At 37.0% G+C, this 18,359-nt stretch overlaps 1 protein-coding gene across 5 annotated transcripts in view; it reads left to right on the forward strand.

Moving 5' to 3' along the window:
- The window catches only part of FAM172A (family with sequence similarity 172 member A), a 426,343-nt gene that overhangs the window by 325,689 nt on the left and 82,295 nt on the right, over positions 1-18,359 (forward strand). The window contains exon 11 of one of the 5 annotated variants that reach the window (XM_045074533.1): positions 6,222-6,405. The exons of the other annotated variants lie outside the window; for them this stretch is intronic. Within the exon in view, the coding sequence (XP_044930468.1) occupies positions 6,222-6,241 (20 nt within the window). The 3' untranslated portion in view covers positions 6,242-6,405. Of the gene's footprint in view, positions 1-6,221; positions 6,406-18,359 lie in introns of those variants that run through there. 5 annotated transcript variants of the gene reach the window in all.

An 18,359-nucleotide genomic window follows, 5' to 3' on the forward strand; every position in this document is an offset into this window, starting at 1 on the left:
ATGTAATTATAGATTTTATTAAACTATAGATTATTTATCATCCATGAAGTAAGCTAGGGAAGTTTCCAGTAACTAAAGTTTTATGGTGGGAGGCATTAAACCACATGACCCCAAAGAAAAGAAAAAAGAAAAGAACATTTAAAATTCAAGTTATCCCAGATCACGTGAATGTCTAAATACTTAAAGAATGTACTATATGTTGGCTAATTGAACATAATACAGTTTTTAAAAAAGGAATGTGTAGACTTAATCATAGTTCTCATTTAAGTACTACAAGAAATAATTAGGATATATTTTTCCCTTGAGTCCTCTGTCTTAGTGTTTTATATGCATACTTCTAGTGGTTCACAGATAAACCGTTTTTTTTTTTAATTTAGTAATTACGTGTTTGTTCTAACATATATTGGAAAAGGTATGAATAACACATGAAACCCATTGAATGCCAGCTTAGGACTAGGCAAAGAGAAAAAGTGAATTGATTTAAAGAAATTTCAAGATATTTTCATAGTTAACAGTGCTTTGTATATATGGCAGAATACATAAAAGTATTATACAAATGAATGAAATGAAGTAAACAATGTTCTGTCTCAATGTGAAATTCTCATATCTTTCCTTCTAGTCAAGAAATCACAAGATACTCGTATCCCTCTATTTCTACATGCTATCTATTGGTTGTCACTTGTTTAATTAATGTATATGTATGTGTGTATGTGGTAGTTTCATCTTTTGTTTCTAAAACCAACCAGCTTCTCTGGACTTTAGTCTCAGGACTAGATGACATCTGAGGTTCCTGCCAGGCAGGGTTATCAGTAGTCAGAAGGTGAAGTTCCTCGTGGTTGGGAATCACTTATGTGTAACTCCATCTAAGCAGTAGTTAGCATAGTGACAATCTCAAATCATCATTAATATGTTTGTTCTTATGAACTGAGTCACATGTTCTAATCACAAATTTAAGAATGTTTTTGCTGGGGATGCCTGGGTGGCTCAGTGGGTTAAGCGTCTGCCTTCGGCTCAGGTCATGATCCCAGGATGCTGGGATCAAGTCCCGCATTGGGCTCCCTGCTCAGCGGGAAGCAGCTTGATTCTTCCTGTGCCTGCTGCTCCCACTGCTTGTGTGCTCTCTTACTCTCTGTCTCCCCGACAAATAAATAAATAAACTCTTCAAAGAATAAAAAAGAATGTTTTCGCTTTCCCTTATCCCTGTGTTTGCCCCAAACTAACAACTTTTTCCCTTGACTAACAAGTTTAAGTATTGTATCAATAATTTAACACTGTTTAAAACTAAAGAACAGGCTGATGCTACTTAAAGTTCACACAGACGCCAGTCTTTTCATGCTAGGATTTCTTGAGCAATGACACCAAGGACAGTATTGGAAAGTCTTATTTTTTCCCTCTTTCGTACTATCTTACGATTAACTATGAGAGGAGGACATCAAAGCTGAACTGACTTCAAAGCCTGTAGCACTTACAGGTCCCAGCTGGTACCATACCCAGCCGCTTCTCCCAAGTAGCAGTTCATCTTAGAGCTGCCACGCGAGGTTCCACCCCCTTCTTCCCGCCTTCCCCTTTTTCAAACCTATCAAACTATAAACTGCTCCTTCAACCAATCTCAGAAACCAGTCTGGGGGTGGGAGTGGGGGAGGCGCATATTAGCTTAACTTCAAGATTTCCCCATTGCAAAATAGGCCATGTTTATTATTCATTCACTCACTCACTCATTCATTCAACTTTTCCCCAAATTGTGCCTTTTACCACAGGGTCCTGGGCACTGTTCACACTATGTTCTTCACTAGATGTGTTTCAAAAGTCTAATACCCACATGTAGGTAAGATTGTGTATACACCTTCCACTTTAATTAGGCATCACAAAATGAAAAGTTAAAAGAAGAGTCTGGTAGTTGGCCCTGAAAATCACTGAAGTTAAAAGAAATGAAATAAAATAGTGGTTGTCCATCAGAATGCCTGAAGTATAATTTTTGGAAACACATGCTTTCTCTAGTGAGAGAAATAGAGTTTTACAGATATACAGTTTCCTGACTATTAATTAAAATTAATATTTTAATTAATTTTTAATATTAACTTTAATGTTTGAGCTTGTCCCATACTCATAACCAAGTAGTTACAAAAATATTACACAGGCCAGTTTCTTGAGAACTGTAGAACTAGCATAATCTGAAGATTGGGTTTGTTTGTTTGTTTGTTTTAAGATTTTATTTATTTATTTATTTATTTAGAGAGGTCATGCAGAGGGTGGGTCAGAGGGAGAGAGAGAATCTCTAGTAGACTTCCCACTTCTGAGCGCAGAGCCCATCACACAGCTGGATCTCGTGACCCTGAGATCATGACCTGAGCCGAGATCAAGAGTCAGATGCTCAGCTGACTCAGCCATCCAGGCACCCCATCAGTTTTTCTTTTAATAGTCACAGCTCTTGATATCTAGTAGGTAGTGTCCAGATCTTCAAGTTGTGGCACCAAGTAAGTTTTATGATTCAGCTGTTCTCAAACTCAAATCATAAATGGTGTTCTGAATACTTTATGACAAAGGCTTTGATTGTGTATTATGGACATTAAATAGGCTCAATATAATGATTATATTGTGTCAGACATGGAATGGGCTGCCTTATGAACTAGTGAGCTTTCTGTCTTTTGAAGCATTTGGGTAAAGGCTTGATAGCCACTTTTCGCAAATTTGATAGAAAGAATTCTTACCTTTGGTAGAAATTAGGTGAAATAATCTTTGATGTCTATTGCAATCCTTACGTTCTGTGTTTTAAAATTAAAGCATGTGAGGAAATGAAATTGAAAAGTAAGTGATAGCAATAGCATGTGGCTACTGACTGCAGTCCAGTAATTAGATGGATTTTACAAAAAAAGATTCATAAATGGGGGGGGGGGGCGCCTGGGTGGCTCAGTGGGTTAAGCCGCTGCCTTCAGCTCAGGTCATGATGTCAGGGTCCTGGGATCAAGCCCCGCATCAGGCTCTCTGCTCAGCAGGGAGCCTGCTTCCTCCTCTCTCTCTCTGCCTGCCTCTCTGCCTACTTGTGATCTCTGTCTGTCAAATAAATAAATAAAATCTTTAAAAAAAAAAAGGAAATATTCATAAATGGGTATCTTAAAAAGACTTGGAAGGGGAAAGGCACGATGGCCTAGGTAGATAAGACTAAACAACAAAATAATCACTTCTCTTCTAGTGTTGAAGGTTGGGGGAGAAAGAAATCTACTCTAAAATGTTCAGAAAAGTGAGCATAAGAAAAATGAGAAAGGGAACCCAAATGGATGTTTAGGGTGCTAAAAATAGAAGCCAAGGATTTTATATCTGCATTACTTAAAGGAATAGAACAAAACAGGTAGAAAAATTAGAAGTTCAGATTTTACTGAATTTGAGATGGATAGTAGATGGACTTCTTGACAGGTTCCATTTGCCTTAGGAAGGATATTTAATAAGCACCTTCTGCAAGGTTATAACGTGGCCACAGCAACTTGCGACCAAGATAGCATTTACACACGTTAGAACAAGATCCTAGAGTCACACTAAGATATGGTGAAAAAAGTGCTTTGAAGGTTTAACAGTAGAACTAGAAGGAATATGTTGATTGAAAGTGGTAGAAGTCTTACCTGTAGGAAATGTATCAATTGATGGTTCCCCCCAGTTGTGCTTTGAAAAGTATAATAATTGGGGACTACAAAAAGCATAGCATGAGTATAGAATGATGAAAATCACAAACCAGTATGTGGCTTTGGGGCAGATGTTGAACTTCTCTAGATCTCTCATAGTTCTAACATTAGTTAGGAGATAATTTTCATGATCCTTTCTGGCTCTGAGATTCTCTTCTAGAGGCCTAATTCAGATCAAATTAAATACATACTTCGTGGCCTGAGAGTTCAAACACACTTAATGTTTCAGCTTACAACACCTGGTTTACTCTGCCTTGTAGATAATAGTCATGATAGAAAAGTCAGGGTAATTTTGTGAAGTTTCCAACATTTTGAGGTATATAAAAATTAAGGGGAAATCTCCTGTGTGGACAGATAAGATGTGAAGATACCAGCAACGCTGGAGAAATTAAGTAGTGCTGAGAAAAATGAAGGCAGACCCCTCCATTTGAGTTTAAAGAAATGATTAGATGTATAAAAAAAGGCCTCCAAGAGAGAATCGGCGATGTTGCCTCAAGAGCAGAGAACAGGCATCTATATCAGAAATGAATCTGGAGGTTTCATTTATTGGCTATAAAACGATAGGGAAATCTCATTAACACATAGATGTTTTCTAGTGAAAGTAGAAAGGTACTACCAAAGAGCCTTTAGAGAAATGAGAAGAAACTAGAAAGTATAAAATCTACAAAGATGAAAAATGTGGAAAAATAATTTGAATTGCCATTTAAACCTAAAATCAGTAACATGTTAAGGTGGTTTTACTCCCCAGAAGCAAAATGTTTACCTCTTACTTAATTTTTTGCTGTTGTTCAAACAATTAAGTGCTTTCCAAAAATGTTAATTCTGTCATTTCCTGGGAATAGATTATGTATATATTAGGGCCACACAACTAAATGGCCACTGTATTTGACTATTAGTTGTGGTTGCAGATTTTAAAGAGTCTACTTTAATACACAAATTATGATTTGTATGCCTTGGTATAATGTTTTTCCCCCAAGCTCTGGTATTCTGGGTTTCCTGAATATCCATATAAAAACATTACTATTCTGAGCCACGTTACATCCTCTATTTTGAAATAAGAATATGAATTACAATTGAGTCTTGAACAATAGGTGTTTGAACTTCATAGGTACACATATACATGTATTTTTTACATAAAAAGAGTATACTACTATAAATGTATTTCTTTCCCTTATGATTTTTTAGTAACTTTTTTCTTCTCTAGCTTATTATATTGTAAGAATACACTATGTAATACATTTAACATACAAAATATGTGTCGTTCACTGTTTCTGTTATCAGTAAGACTTCCGGTCAACAGTAGGCTATTCGTAAGTTTTGGGGAAGTCAAAAGTTACATGCAGATTTTCAACTGTGCAGGAGAATGGTACCCCTAACCCATATGTTGTTCAAGAGTCAACTATATATGGAAATGATCATTTATAACAACATTAGTATTATTTAACACTTAAGATCATTATATTGTTATTTTCTGGTTGGGAACTTTATGCCTATCCTCTTTCAAATGGTATATTTATCTTCAAATGAAGATTATTTTCTAAACAACACATTAATTTGCAAGTTAGAAATAAGTGTAATTGTCTGAATGTGTTTTCTGTAACAGTTTATACTTTCAGTACTGATCACTGACATGCTCTCCCCGGCTCAGTGCCATTAATTCATTCACTACTGCTTTTGGAATGAAAAGAAATTACCAAAGAATTTTTCATATGTGAATTTCTCTGTGGATTGTTGAGCCTTCTTATTTTTCTATGTGTTTGGCATTTTTTATGATTCCTAAAGCTAATTCTCTCCTTAACAACAACAACAACAAAAAACCACACTGTGGCAACAGTTCTGAATCCTTTGGCTGAAGTCCAAGTTCCTGGTTGTTTTGCCACACTTAGTTCCACATCACTGAGTTAAGAAGGCAGGAGAGGCACTGCTCTGTGCTGACCCGTTGGTCGTGACCACTCCTACTTCATTCTCAACATTTTCCTACTAATCTCCTTCTACTTCTGCAGTAGTAAAAGAAGACGTAAAAATCTAGAATCAATTAACCAATGCAGTCTCTAGGGATCCATTGGGATTTTTTTTTTCCTTAAAATGTTATAATTTAAAGCAGTTGCTCAATAGATAAGATCTCATCCTGTGTTTCACATGTGAAAAGAGACATTCAAAAAAAGTCTCCAAAACCTAAATTAAATACATATATCAAGCTATTACCATTAGATAGTATATATTTCTTTGGTCTACAGAATTTACTTTAGCCTTTATTAAAAAAAAAAAAAACTGCCTCATGAATGGCTGATTGTACTGTGCACATTGAAGGAGAAATGCCAGAATCCTCTAAATAAATTGTTATTATGGAATAAGGTGGAACTTCGACTCTGAATTTATATAATTCATTCCATTGTAGTTTTTTTTTCATTGAAGAATACATTTCTCTGCCATAAATTGCACTGAGTATGAACAGCAGAGTCATTTGAGGTTCATTGAAAATATAGGAGAACATCATGTTTCCTGTCCTTTTGTTAAACTTGGCATATTGATTTTTTTTTTGCACAGCTTGCAGCACAGAAATGTGATATACAGCTATGGCAAGACAATCTAACCACATGTGAATTTGCTAAGTACTGCTGGATTAGCAGAAATTGTCTGACTGTGCAAATAGCAAGATTTGACTTCTCCGGGAACTCTTTATGACTTAATCAATTAAAATAACAAGTTTTTATTTTATTGCCCAGAATAAATCATTAGCAAAATTCATTTTATCCTCATCACTCATTTGTAGGATGTTTACATTCATTTTGTTTATGTGTTTCAAGCAAAGTAATAAATATGTAAGATTTGAACTGAAAGTTCATAGTCAAATGTAAAAAAGACAAAGATGTAACAAGTGTTACTTATTGTTTTAATAATGATTCACAAATTTTGTTAAGAATGAGATTCTAGATTTTTATTTACATTTGCCATTCCTCTCTTTTTAAATATCTCTTTAGTGTTCATGCTTTTGTTCTCTTTAGGCTCAAAGGCAGCAAGGATTTGGATTTGTCTAATTCGTCTTACTGCATTTAAATATAGAACCATGTGGAAAAGGAGTCTGTGAACTAGGGCTCATTGCTCTTCTCCTTATCTTATGAAACCCCCTCCTTAAGTTCGTCCATTATACAGTTCACCTTGCCTGACTTCAAAGAGTAGAGATGGAGGGAGGAGGAGCGATAACTCAGCAGAGTGGGTTAGCCATGGTTTCTCAGAAATGCCAGTGCTTTATCTATCAGGTTTATAAGGTTCTCTGAGTTCTCTTGGAAGCAGATAAACCATTGTGTGGTTTTCTGTAGAACAAAGCTGACAGTCTGTCTAAAGCTGGGAGACATCCTTAATATCATGTATAAGTGATCATGTTGTCACCTGCCTTTTAGGAAGACACTTTTTGTATAACATCTCAATCTCCCCAAATTTGGATTTCTTTTATCAACATTTTTTATCAGCCTTTTTTTTTTTCAAAATTTGCTGTACTTCTCTCATTACTTTTAAACAGGTAGATATCTTATGAGATTGCATGCCAAATTTATTAGAAACAAGTCTTTTTAAATTATCTGGTAAAAGCACAAAGCATGAGTTGTTCGCTTAATAAAAGGGGGGGGGGGTCAGAGGAAAGAAGAAAGTGCCACTGGTTTGTGTTAGGTGACACTGTGCCCTGCTTGTCTAATTTGATTACACAGAGCCCCTGAAGCCTCAGGCAAAGCTGATTTTAGCTATAATCAGCTTCTTAACCTTTTGAGAACTAACGTAAACACTACCTAGCAGTGGTTAATTATGTTGCTCTGCTACATACTACAAAGTGCAAAGGTAAAAGTGTAGAACTACAGTAACACATGTTGTGACAAAATTTAACAAGATGACTTAAGGGGATTGCAACAGAATGCAGTTATGTATTTGTGATAAAGTTTAAATTAATAAAGAGACGTAAGGGTACTTTAAAAAAATGTTAAGCTCTAGTTTCTGCTGACGTTTTATCATAAGTGCTGAACATTCATGTACTGCCTTTTCCGTTTTCCTGTCCTCACATTTGTACTTTTCTCTGAAATCCTCTTTTGATTATACATATATGTATTAGAAATATAAGTATATTCTTACAGTGTCATTCTTTCATTTTCAGAGTAAACAGAAGTGGTTGCAATATTCATATATGTAGAATAAAATCCTCTTGGTTCGTTTTTATAGATAGTAAAAATTCATTAGGGGAAGAATGGAATTTCTTTATAGTTAAACGGGATATTGTGGTTACATGGGCAAGAACTAAGTTTTTGATTTAAAGCAGGAGCTCTTGATGCAAGAATCTGATGTGTCATATGGGAAATTAATATGTAAGATGATTTTACTGTCTGTGCTTGGTGTAACTCTAGGGTAGTGATGTGACTAATGGGGTAGAGAACCATAAAGATTGACTAATGTACTTATCAAGGCTATCTCTTCAGTCTTATTTGCGGGGAAAACTGCTAGGAATATTCTCCTGAGCAAGGGTTGCAGGTGACCAGGAGAATATACGGAGCCATAAGCCATACCCCATATTCCAAACCTCTGTACCAGCAATTTCACTTGGAAATTTCATGCCTTGAATAAATTCTGAAGGGTAGAATCTTAATGCTCCCCAGGGACACACATTATAATCAGTTACTCTGTGTGGAATTAACTTAAAATGGAGTGGGAGGGGAACGTTTGGACTAAAGATGAACTATTTTCTTTTTAAATCCAAGGTCAGTTTCTCATAAATAATATGAATATGCTACATGCTTACAGTACACCGTATAGTTTATGTTGTGCTTATAGTAAGCTTAAAAACCGTATGTAAAGAAATAGACCTGAGATGTGAAGGCTGTGGCCTTTCACAGTTTTGGGTTTTGTGTGTGTGTGTGTGTGTGTGTGTGTGTGTGTGTTTAAGATTTTACGCATCTCTTTGGCAGAGAGAGAGATCACAAGTAGGCAGAGAGGCAGGGATGGGGCGGGGGGGTGGGTGACAGGCTTCCCACTGAGTAGAGAGCAAAGCAGGCTCAATCCCAGGACCCTGAGATCATGACCTCAGCCAAAGGCAGAGAGAGGCTTAACCCACTGAGCCACCCAGGCTCTGAGGCACTGAGTAGCATTTGCTGGGCAGCCCAGCCAGCTCCTTTGGGTAAACGGCCTCATGGTGAATAAAGGTGGCCTCATTCATAAGTAACTTAAATTCGTTAACCTAAGAGCCACCCAGAAGGAGTTCAGTAAGTTTTGCAGCCACATATGATACTGTGGGATAAGTGAAGCCAGAGACCAGATAACTGGACACTTTGGGCTTCTCAGTTTTAACTGATCCATTTTCTCTGGTTTGTAATCAGCTTATTGAAGGAAACTATTATATAAACATCCCCAGGGCCACCAGGGTGGCTCAGTCAGTTAAGCGTCTGACTTCATTCAGGTCATCCTCTCGGGGTCCTGGGATTGAGCCGCATATTGGGCTCCCTCAGCAAGGAGTCTGCCTCTCTTTTGCCCTCTGCCCCTATCCCTGCTTGTGCCCTCTCTCCTCTCTCTCTCTCTCTCAAATAAATTAATAAATAAAATCCTAAAAAAAAAAAAATCAACGTCCCCATTGCTGCTACTATAGGTGTTTTTCAGATGATACACTTTTTATGATATGGCACATCCTACACAAGTATGATGCTTGTTGAGTCTTCTGGTGTGGATGAAGGAGACTGCTCAAGGCTGGAGGGTTCAGGCACAACTGCTGCAGCTGCTCCTGGTCCCCTTGGCTGCCCCGCAGACTGAAGCATCACTTCTCTGCATGCATATAACCCACTGAGGACCCACCATGGGCTGGGGGGTGGCTGATTTAGAGGCACAAACTCATTAAATCTTATGAGATCCTCTCTTAGGAGGACATATAGGAGAAATCCTTTCCAGAACTGTGTTTTTCCCCAAATAATTATTTCTCTTTATCTTAACGGTCAATGAAAATCTTATATAGTATGTTAGTCCAGTGGTTCCCAGACTTTGCTCCATAGAGCATTACTTAAGTAACCAGGGCCTCTCTCCTATTACAATACAATCACAGTGTCTAGGGTGGGAGCCACACATCAGCCTTTTTGAAAGATCCCCCAGGTAATTCCCAGTGGTTTCCCAAGTTTGGGAACCACTGACATACCCATTTATTCCCCTCCTAGCCTTCACCATTGGGAGGCGTAAGCCTAAATTTGCATCGCATCAGTAGCAACTCAGTAGGACTAAACACATCCATTCATTATTTTCTCACCCATTTTTGCTTTTGCCTTGACTTCTTCAAGGGCCTTCATATAATTTTATAGTGTATTTATTTTTTAAATATCATTAGTGAAGTACCATTAACATACTATAAAATAACTTCATCGTAAATACACAATTGAATCATTTTTAGCGAATTTGTGATTGTGCAGTCATCACCACAATCCAATTTTAGAATATTTCCGTCACCCCAGAAAGTTTGTTTGGGTCTATTTGTTGCTTCCACCTACAGTCCCAGACAACTAGTGGTCTACTGTCTCCATATATTTGCCTTCAATATAAATATCGTATAAAAGGAATCAAACAATATGTGGTCTTTTGTAATGATATTGTGAGTAGAAGTCTTAATGTCATTTTCAAATTATTTATTGCTAGTATAAGAATTAAAACTGACTTTTACAAATTGATTTTGTGTTCTTTAACCTAGATAAAACTTATTAGTTCTAGAATTTTTCTTAGAACCCAACGCAGGGCTTGAACTCAGGACCCTGAGATCATGACCTGAGCTGAGATCAAGAGTTGGATGCTTAACCGACTGAGCCACCCAGGCACCCCTAGAATTTTCTAATACAGGAGGATATCATCCATGAATAAAGACAGTTTACATCTTTCCAAAATTCATGCCATTAATTTCTTTTCTTGCTTTACTACACTCGCTGTAACCTCCTGTACTATATTGAATAGGAGTGGTAAGAAAAGCTGTAGGTTTTTTTGATTGTTTTAAGGACCGTTGTTGCTGCTGTTTTTTGTTTGTTCATTTGTTTTTGTTTCATTTTGTTTTGTTTGTAATATAAACTTGTCTGAACTTAATCTGCAGAATCTGTCTCCCCTTCAGTATATACATGCTGATACCTGGATTTTTTTAATTTTTATTTTTGTTTTATATTAGACTTGCTTCTTAGAGATGGACCCTTTGCTGCATAGTTTAATGGTCATAGTTTTGTGCTCAGTCATCCCAAGCCAGTAAGGCTCTGTGGATAGTTGAGTGTGTGAGTTGCAAAGTGTATTCAAAGTTCATGCAGTTTTCAAGTCTTCCCCCAACTTTTATTTTCAACAAGGCTTTCCTGGGACTTCTGTGCCAGCACTCAGCTTTCCAGAAAGAAGGGATGTGCCAGGGATTAAATCTGGTCTCTCGATGGCTTTCTCACTTCTGGGATCTCCCTCTCAGATCTCTAGCTAGTCCACTGGTCTATTGCTAACCCCAAGTGAGATCACAACTTCAATTTGGCAGGGCCATAGGTTCTTGAGGTTAATTCCCCACCAAATTTTCTTTATTTGCTGATAATACCACTGCACCGGAGCTTTTCTCCTACTCCAAATCGAAGTCAGGCCCTGTAGCAGCAAAGCTGTGGGTTTTCATAGCCAGTCCCACCCTGGAAGCATTACTCTCCATTCCGAGCTGCCCGCCACAGATCATCACTGTTCTGACCTGTAGTTCAGCAGTTTTTCAGGAAGAAACACTTTGGTTGATTGAAATGCCTTTGGTTGATTTCTGGAGTGCTGAGATGGTTGTACTTGACAATTCTGTTGACTTTTATAGCTGTATTCGCGATTTGCCAGCCTCTTCACCTGCCATCACTGGAAATCCCGCCTGGGTTCTTTTTTGTAAACCAAAACCCTTTTTGGATCCAGGTGAAACAGTCAATACATAATTGCAGAATAAGGTAAAATATAAAAGTAAAGCAAGGATAAAGGAAATATAAAAATAGGAATCTAAATTCCTGTGGAGCAACAATAATTTTTAACTCCTCTGACAGATTTTCCAGTGTGCCTAGGAATGGAAGTTGTCTTGATCTTTCAGTAGAGTTCTACTCTGTCAGAAGGTACAAAATCCAAGTCACCCTTGTCATTGAGGTGCAAAATAAATGGGTGAAAAATAAAAGAGGTATGTATCAGACCAAAAAAAAAATAAAAAATAATATATATATATATAGCAAGTTGGATCAGTGTGACCCTGATCCTTTTTGTTTCATTTTATTTTGTTTTCTCCTAAAGGTCAGATCCCAACACTTGTACAACTTTAGACTGTAGGAATGCTTTGGAAAATGTGCAGTGATAAAACTGCCAGATTGAAGGTTTCTTAAGTGCTACTGTCCAAAATCACTAGGCATGCTTGAAACTAGTAATTCTTGTCAGAATATACACTCTCAGTGTGTGACTTTTATCTGCAGGTGGCAGAGCATATGTTTTAGCACCAAAAAGTGTAAGGTGGCAGAGAGAGGATATTTAATGTGTTGTAACCTATTTTTATTTTTAATTTTTTTTTCTTACAGCTGATTAGTTCCGGTCAAAAGCAGGCTAACTAAATAGTTTCAGATCTTCGGGGCTATGTTTTACATTAGGGGAAAAATGTTTCTAAATATAATTGTGTCATTTGTTTTTATTTAACACGTGAATCAAGGTTATTGGACCAGCATTTCCCATAAAAGAAAAATACAGTGGCATTTTAGGTAACTGAAGTCCAGAGACTGAGCTCTTCTCTTCAAATGAATTTTCTGATTAAATTATAATTAACTCCTTAAAAACGGTCACCTTCGTTTTTATCCTTATTATAACAATTCATTTTCCTGCTATAGAGAATAGTTACTTAGGTAGAGCTAGCAATTATAGATAGCAAGCAAATATCAGTTAGCTTTTCCTGACTGATGAAGTTCTTATTACATAATTCAAAGTTATTTTTCTATGCATTAATCGTAATTAAGACCTTAGCTAAGGGCAAGAGTTACAAGTTCAGACCCCGGCTTATTGGTGGAATGAAGGAGGGCAAGCATAGCATTGTCATATTTTCCAATTTTCTCAAAAAAGCCAGACGTCCGTATATTTATTTGAAATCTCTCAAGTTTTAAGCGTTACAACTAAGTTAAATTTTAAAACTATGATATGGGTTGAATAACATAACTACCATCCAAATCACGCCCCCATGGGCAGCCGGTTTGCAACCTCCATTTAGGAAGAATAGTCATAGCCCATTCTGACCACAGCCTCAGCCTGATTTCCTGTCATGTATCCCATGCTCACAAAAGAATATGTATATAATGTGCTCCCCAAATGGTTATCTTCATTATTTTATTGTAGAATTCTGAGGTAGTATGTTTTAGTTGAAAATGTACTGAACTAGGCATCCAAAAACCTTGACCTGTAGTTAATAATATTCCTTAAGCCCTTCCTATGCTGGCCAGGCCCTGGTCTAAGCACTTTAGATGTGATCACTCATTTGATTCTATTTCTGGTTTTGCCTTTTTAAAGTTTATAATGTTAGGTCAATCATTTAACTTCTGTAGATCTCTTTCCTTCAAAACTTGTGAGATTGGAGATACATGACTAAACTTGACAATCTGTAAGAACTCTTTCAACATGAAAATTCTTTCATTTGGAGAATATGAGGTTATTTCAATGACACAAAAATAAATTGTCAAGCAGACTATAATGTTAATTTGTATGAGTTTATGGTACGTTACCACATATAACTCAATAAAGTGCATGTGTATAATCTTCAGTTCACTTCCATTCCTGCAACAAGTATCACACTGTGGAAATTTCAGTTAATTTGAGAAAGAATTATAGTGCCCACTGACCATGGGATTAAAAAGGCCTGAACCCCTATGCTAAAGGAGCTTAGGATCTCAGTGAGGCAGTACGTCATGCAACTAAAATTTAAATTAGAGCAGAAAGTAAGTACCCAGACAAGGGTGACACACAGAAGGGCTCTAAGTGTTCCAGGGCTAGAAGAATGGATGTATGAATATGTGTGGCATGTCTGTTGGAGATGAGGCTTGAAAAGGGGGGATGATTTGAATTAGAAGATGTGGAGGATCATTTAAAGGAGAAAAATATCTCAAAGTTAAAAATTGGAATGTTACCACACCAAAGAAGTGGAAGGCCCATTGCCCTTATAATGCTTACAGAATAGTGAGAAATTTTACATAAAAGCCAGGTAATTGTTATAATGCTTTTTCTAACTTTTACTCTTAGGAAGGTTGATGACTGTAAGGAAGAATGTATCCCAATACAACTCTTGCAACTTTGACAGAAAGCACAAATACTTGAAGTGCAGTTGTTAAATAAAGTATTTTGTTTGCAGCTAACTCTCGAATGGTTCAGGAAAATAATATATATAAAAGCAATGTAGCACATGCAGCAAATGTGGTAATTATTGAATCTGATGGAAGAATGTATGGATGGTTATTGTACTATCACAACTCTTCTAGGTTTAATTTTTTTTTCCAATAAAAGTTGGGGAAGGAATAAGAGAGTGGAGAAAAGATTGAAGAAAAAGTTCTCCAAATAAGGATTAAAGAATAAATCTAGAGGCGCCTGGGTGGCTTAGTTGGTTAAGAGTCTAACTCTTGATTTCGTCTTAGGTAATGATCTCAGGGTCCCCACGTCCAGCTCCTCACTCATCAGGGAGTCTACTTAAGAATTCTCCCTCTCCCTCTGTCCCCCTCCTGATTGCATGCCTTCTTTCTCTCTCAAATAAATAAATCTAAAAAAAAAAAAAAAAAGAATAAATCTAGCAAACACTTAGAATTGAACCATCATGGAAATAAAGAATCTTTTTGGTATAGCTAGATTGCTAAACAAAAATAATTGTACCCTTAAATGCTTATGTTAAAAAAAGAATGAATGCTAAAAATTAATGCATTTTTAATTAAGAAGTTAAATATACTATAAAATACATTTAAAAATCAAGTTTGATATAGCAGTTACAGTTTAGACATATAATTAAATACTTTATGGATATTTGGTAAACTTACTTCACTTCACATTTCTCAAATCTGAACAAGTAGATCTTGCATTGTGTCTGTAGGCAGAAAAAAATACTTTTGCACATCAAGAAGAGTAAATTTTGGGGCACCTGACTGGCTCAGGTGGAAGAGCACGCAACTCTTGATCTTGGGGTTATGAGTTAAGCCCCATATTAAGTGGAGATATTACTTAAATAAATAAACCTTTTTTTAAAGAGAAGGGCAAGTATAAAGCAGTAAACACTTTATTTATTGAAAATTAAATCTCTACATTTTGGTAAGATTTTGTTCACTTATCTAAAACAAAGCAGAGCCGCTTAGCTTCCATTGAATTTTGAGCAAAGTAAGTTTAGTCCCCATTTGTCCTTGTCTTGTTTTGCCAGAATTATAAATATATCTATAATAATATTCTTAACTAACCAGATGATTGAATAATTTCCCACTTCAGTGAGACACAACCTAATCAAACAGACAGAAATTTCATGAGTTTAAAAAAAGCACCTATAGTAATATCCAACTTCTAGTTTCAGAAGGAATTTGTTTCACTAATGTCTTTGTTCACCAGAATTGAAGTAAGTAAAATAAAAAAGAATTCTATCCACATTTTTAAATTGAAGTAAAATTCACATAACGTAAAATTCACCACAGTAACCATTTTAAAGTCTACAATTCAGTGACCCTACAGTACATTCACAATTTTGTGTAACCATCACTACTATCTCATTCCAGAAAATATTCATCACTCCAAAAAGAAACACCATGTCCATTAGACAGGCACTGTCACTTTTACCTTCCCCCCAGCTCCTGGCAACCACTCATCTGCTTTTGTCTGTATAAATTTGCTATTCTGGACATTTCATATAAGTACAGTCATACAACGTGTATCTGCTTCTGTCTGGCTTCGTGCATTTAGCATAATGTTTTCAAGGTTGACCCATGCTATGGCCATGTATCAGTTCACCATTCCTTTTGATTGCCTGATAATATTCTCTTGTCTAAATATACCACATTTTGCTTATCCATTCCTCGATTAGTGGACATCTGAATTGTTTCTACTTTTTAGAAATTATGAATAATGCTGCTATGAATATTCATGTACGAATTTTTGTTTGAACACCTCTTTTCCGTTCTCTCGGTTATATATCTAGGAGAATTGCTGGGTCATTTAGTAATTTTATATTTAACTTTTTGAAAAATCACCAAACTGGTTTTTTTCTGGCCACGTTTTTAATGTAGACCTATAAGGCCAGTTGGTGGGGAAGAGAACCTTATAAAGTGAGAACTTCCAAAGTCTCCTCAGAATTTAGCAGTAATGTCAATTACAGAGCAATCTGAGTAGAGCTCTCTATTTTGACGTTGGTAAGCATTCCTCTGCCACCTGAATTGAGTTTTCACTGGAGGGCTTTTAGTCTATGCTCTCGGAGTGCTAGTTGAGTAATTGAAGAAATTGAAGAATGGTTGGAGATGTGTAACTAGAGTCGGAGCTTTTGCAGTGTTTTTTCCCTAATCTTTGTCTTCAGTTAAAGAGAACAAATGCTTTACCTTTCAGTTTAGAAGTATAATAATCTGGAAGTTTCAGACCTTCATCTGATATGCTTTAAAGTAGTTTTAAATTAGGGTAGTCTTCTTAGGGCTCAATAACTGTTTTAAATTTTCTAGCATGTCCCTGAAGAAAAAAATCAACAAATCTCCACGAGAATCCATGCCAGAATATTTCTCAACTTCTAGCCCTTTGTATTTAGAAGGTTTGCATTACTAACATTTCTGAGAAGTTTAAGAATTTCTTGAGAAACTACAATATTGGACTTTTTAAAAAACTCAGTGTTTTACATATATGCTTTGAGGTGCTGGCCTATGGTTAGCTTCCCCCTTGGAGCTGAAATATTTTATACTTGGAATTAAGCCAAATCTCTGACTTGCATGCTTTCAACTTATGTTGCCTGCATCCAAGTCCTGGCATTTGAATGGTCTTTTTCCTTCTTCTGACTACTTTCTAACTTGAAGAAAAATAACACTTTCCTTTTAAGACTTGACTCTCTCCCCTCTTCACCCATAAGCAGATGTCTTCATACTATATGTACCTGCAATGCTATGAGGAGAGAGAATATCTTATTTTCCAACTCAGGAGGATTACCCTTAAATACCCTCTAGCCTGGGAATCTCCAGAAGAACTGCGGGGAATTCCAGAAACCTTTTGAAATTCTGTGCTGAATAGGAGTTCTCTAGTGGGGAATCATAGCTTGTATCATATTCTCAAACTGGTATATGATCCTCAAAAAGTGAATATCTGGTAGTTCTAACAATGCCTGGAAACAAAAGGGACACACTTGGATGGTGTGTGATCAAGCCATGAATATTTTTCAGACTTTCAACTGCAGAGTCAAAGCAATACCAGTGCGAACTGGCAAGAATCAGTGGTGGGAGGTTTGTAAGGTCACACTGCAAGTCACATTGCTTACTTGAGCAGAAATAATCCCTTTTGCATACTGGCTTTCCCCATCATCTTATACTTACAGAACTTGTCATTTTTAGAAGTAGGAACAGACCTTTAAGAAAACTTACCATTCCATTTAATATTTTGCCAATCCTCAATTATATGCATGTCTCTTAGCAGGTGTCCTGCACCTTCCTTAAAGCTATTTTGTGGCCCTCACTACAACAAGATGCTACTGAAAGTGGCGGGAGAGCTTAGTTCATTGCTTCTGGACCTTGGATAGTCGTAGGAGATCTCATCCAAAGCCCACCAGCTTTATAACCTCTGAGCTACTGATAGACCATGGGGGCTTCAGTGGATGATCCAGTGGAGCTGCTGACAGGAAGCTGTTCTCAAGGGTCTATCAAGAGTAGATGCTTATGATGCTGAAACTGGTTTCTGGGAATGAGTCAAAGTGGCTGGGACTGTTAGGGCACTGAAAGTACCAGACTCCTTGCAGAGACAGAAGAGCCAGAGGTAAGGACAGACAGAAGAGTGTAATGCTATTATCCCTGCTCACACTGGAACGTCACCTCCTACCCTGAGGCCTCCAGTACTTGTACAGAGTATCTTCGCCCGCTGCCAAAGTATTTCTTTTGACTATTTGATCATATTGTTCGGTTGTCTGAAATACTTTTACCTTCCATCTGCCCTTTACTGATCTCCAAAAACCACCTGTGGTCCCAGATAAATATCGAAACATCTTTCTTCAGTTTTAGTTTCTGCACTGTGGTCCTTATAAACAGATTCCAATTCTTTAAGCCAAGTTACCAAAGAGAGCGTCTTCCGGGGGGAAAAAAAATAGTAAGAAGCACAAAGGATTGTTAGCTAATTATTTTAACTGATGTGTGAGGGAAGAAGACAGCTGACATTGTTTGCACACCTGCTGTGTCCCGTTCACTTTCTGTGTATGGTTTCATCTACCCCTCATGATACATCTTTGTAGTGACTGTTAGATATTTTTTACAGATGAAGAAACCAAAGTTCACATAGTTTGTAAGTGAGAAAGGTGGAATTCTGTTCCAGATCTGATAGGTCTGAGCTGCACTGCTTCCCCTCCATCCACCAGAGACAAACAGCAGCAGAGGCATTTCCTGAAGGTTTGTGGTGGCAGTAGCTTCATGGGAGAGGGCCGGGGGATTTGTTTTCAAGCTGCACTGTGTGTTTACAAGTATATTGTCAGGGCACCTAGGT

The sequence above is a fragment of the Mustela putorius genome, unplaced genomic scaffold (assembly GCF_011764305.1).
Source record: "Mustela putorius furo isolate JIRA1106 unplaced genomic scaffold, ASM1176430v1.1 tig00537350_pilon_pilon_pilon, whole genome shotgun sequence".
Classification (NCBI taxonomy): Eukaryota; Metazoa; Chordata; class Mammalia; order Carnivora; family Mustelidae; genus Mustela; species Mustela putorius.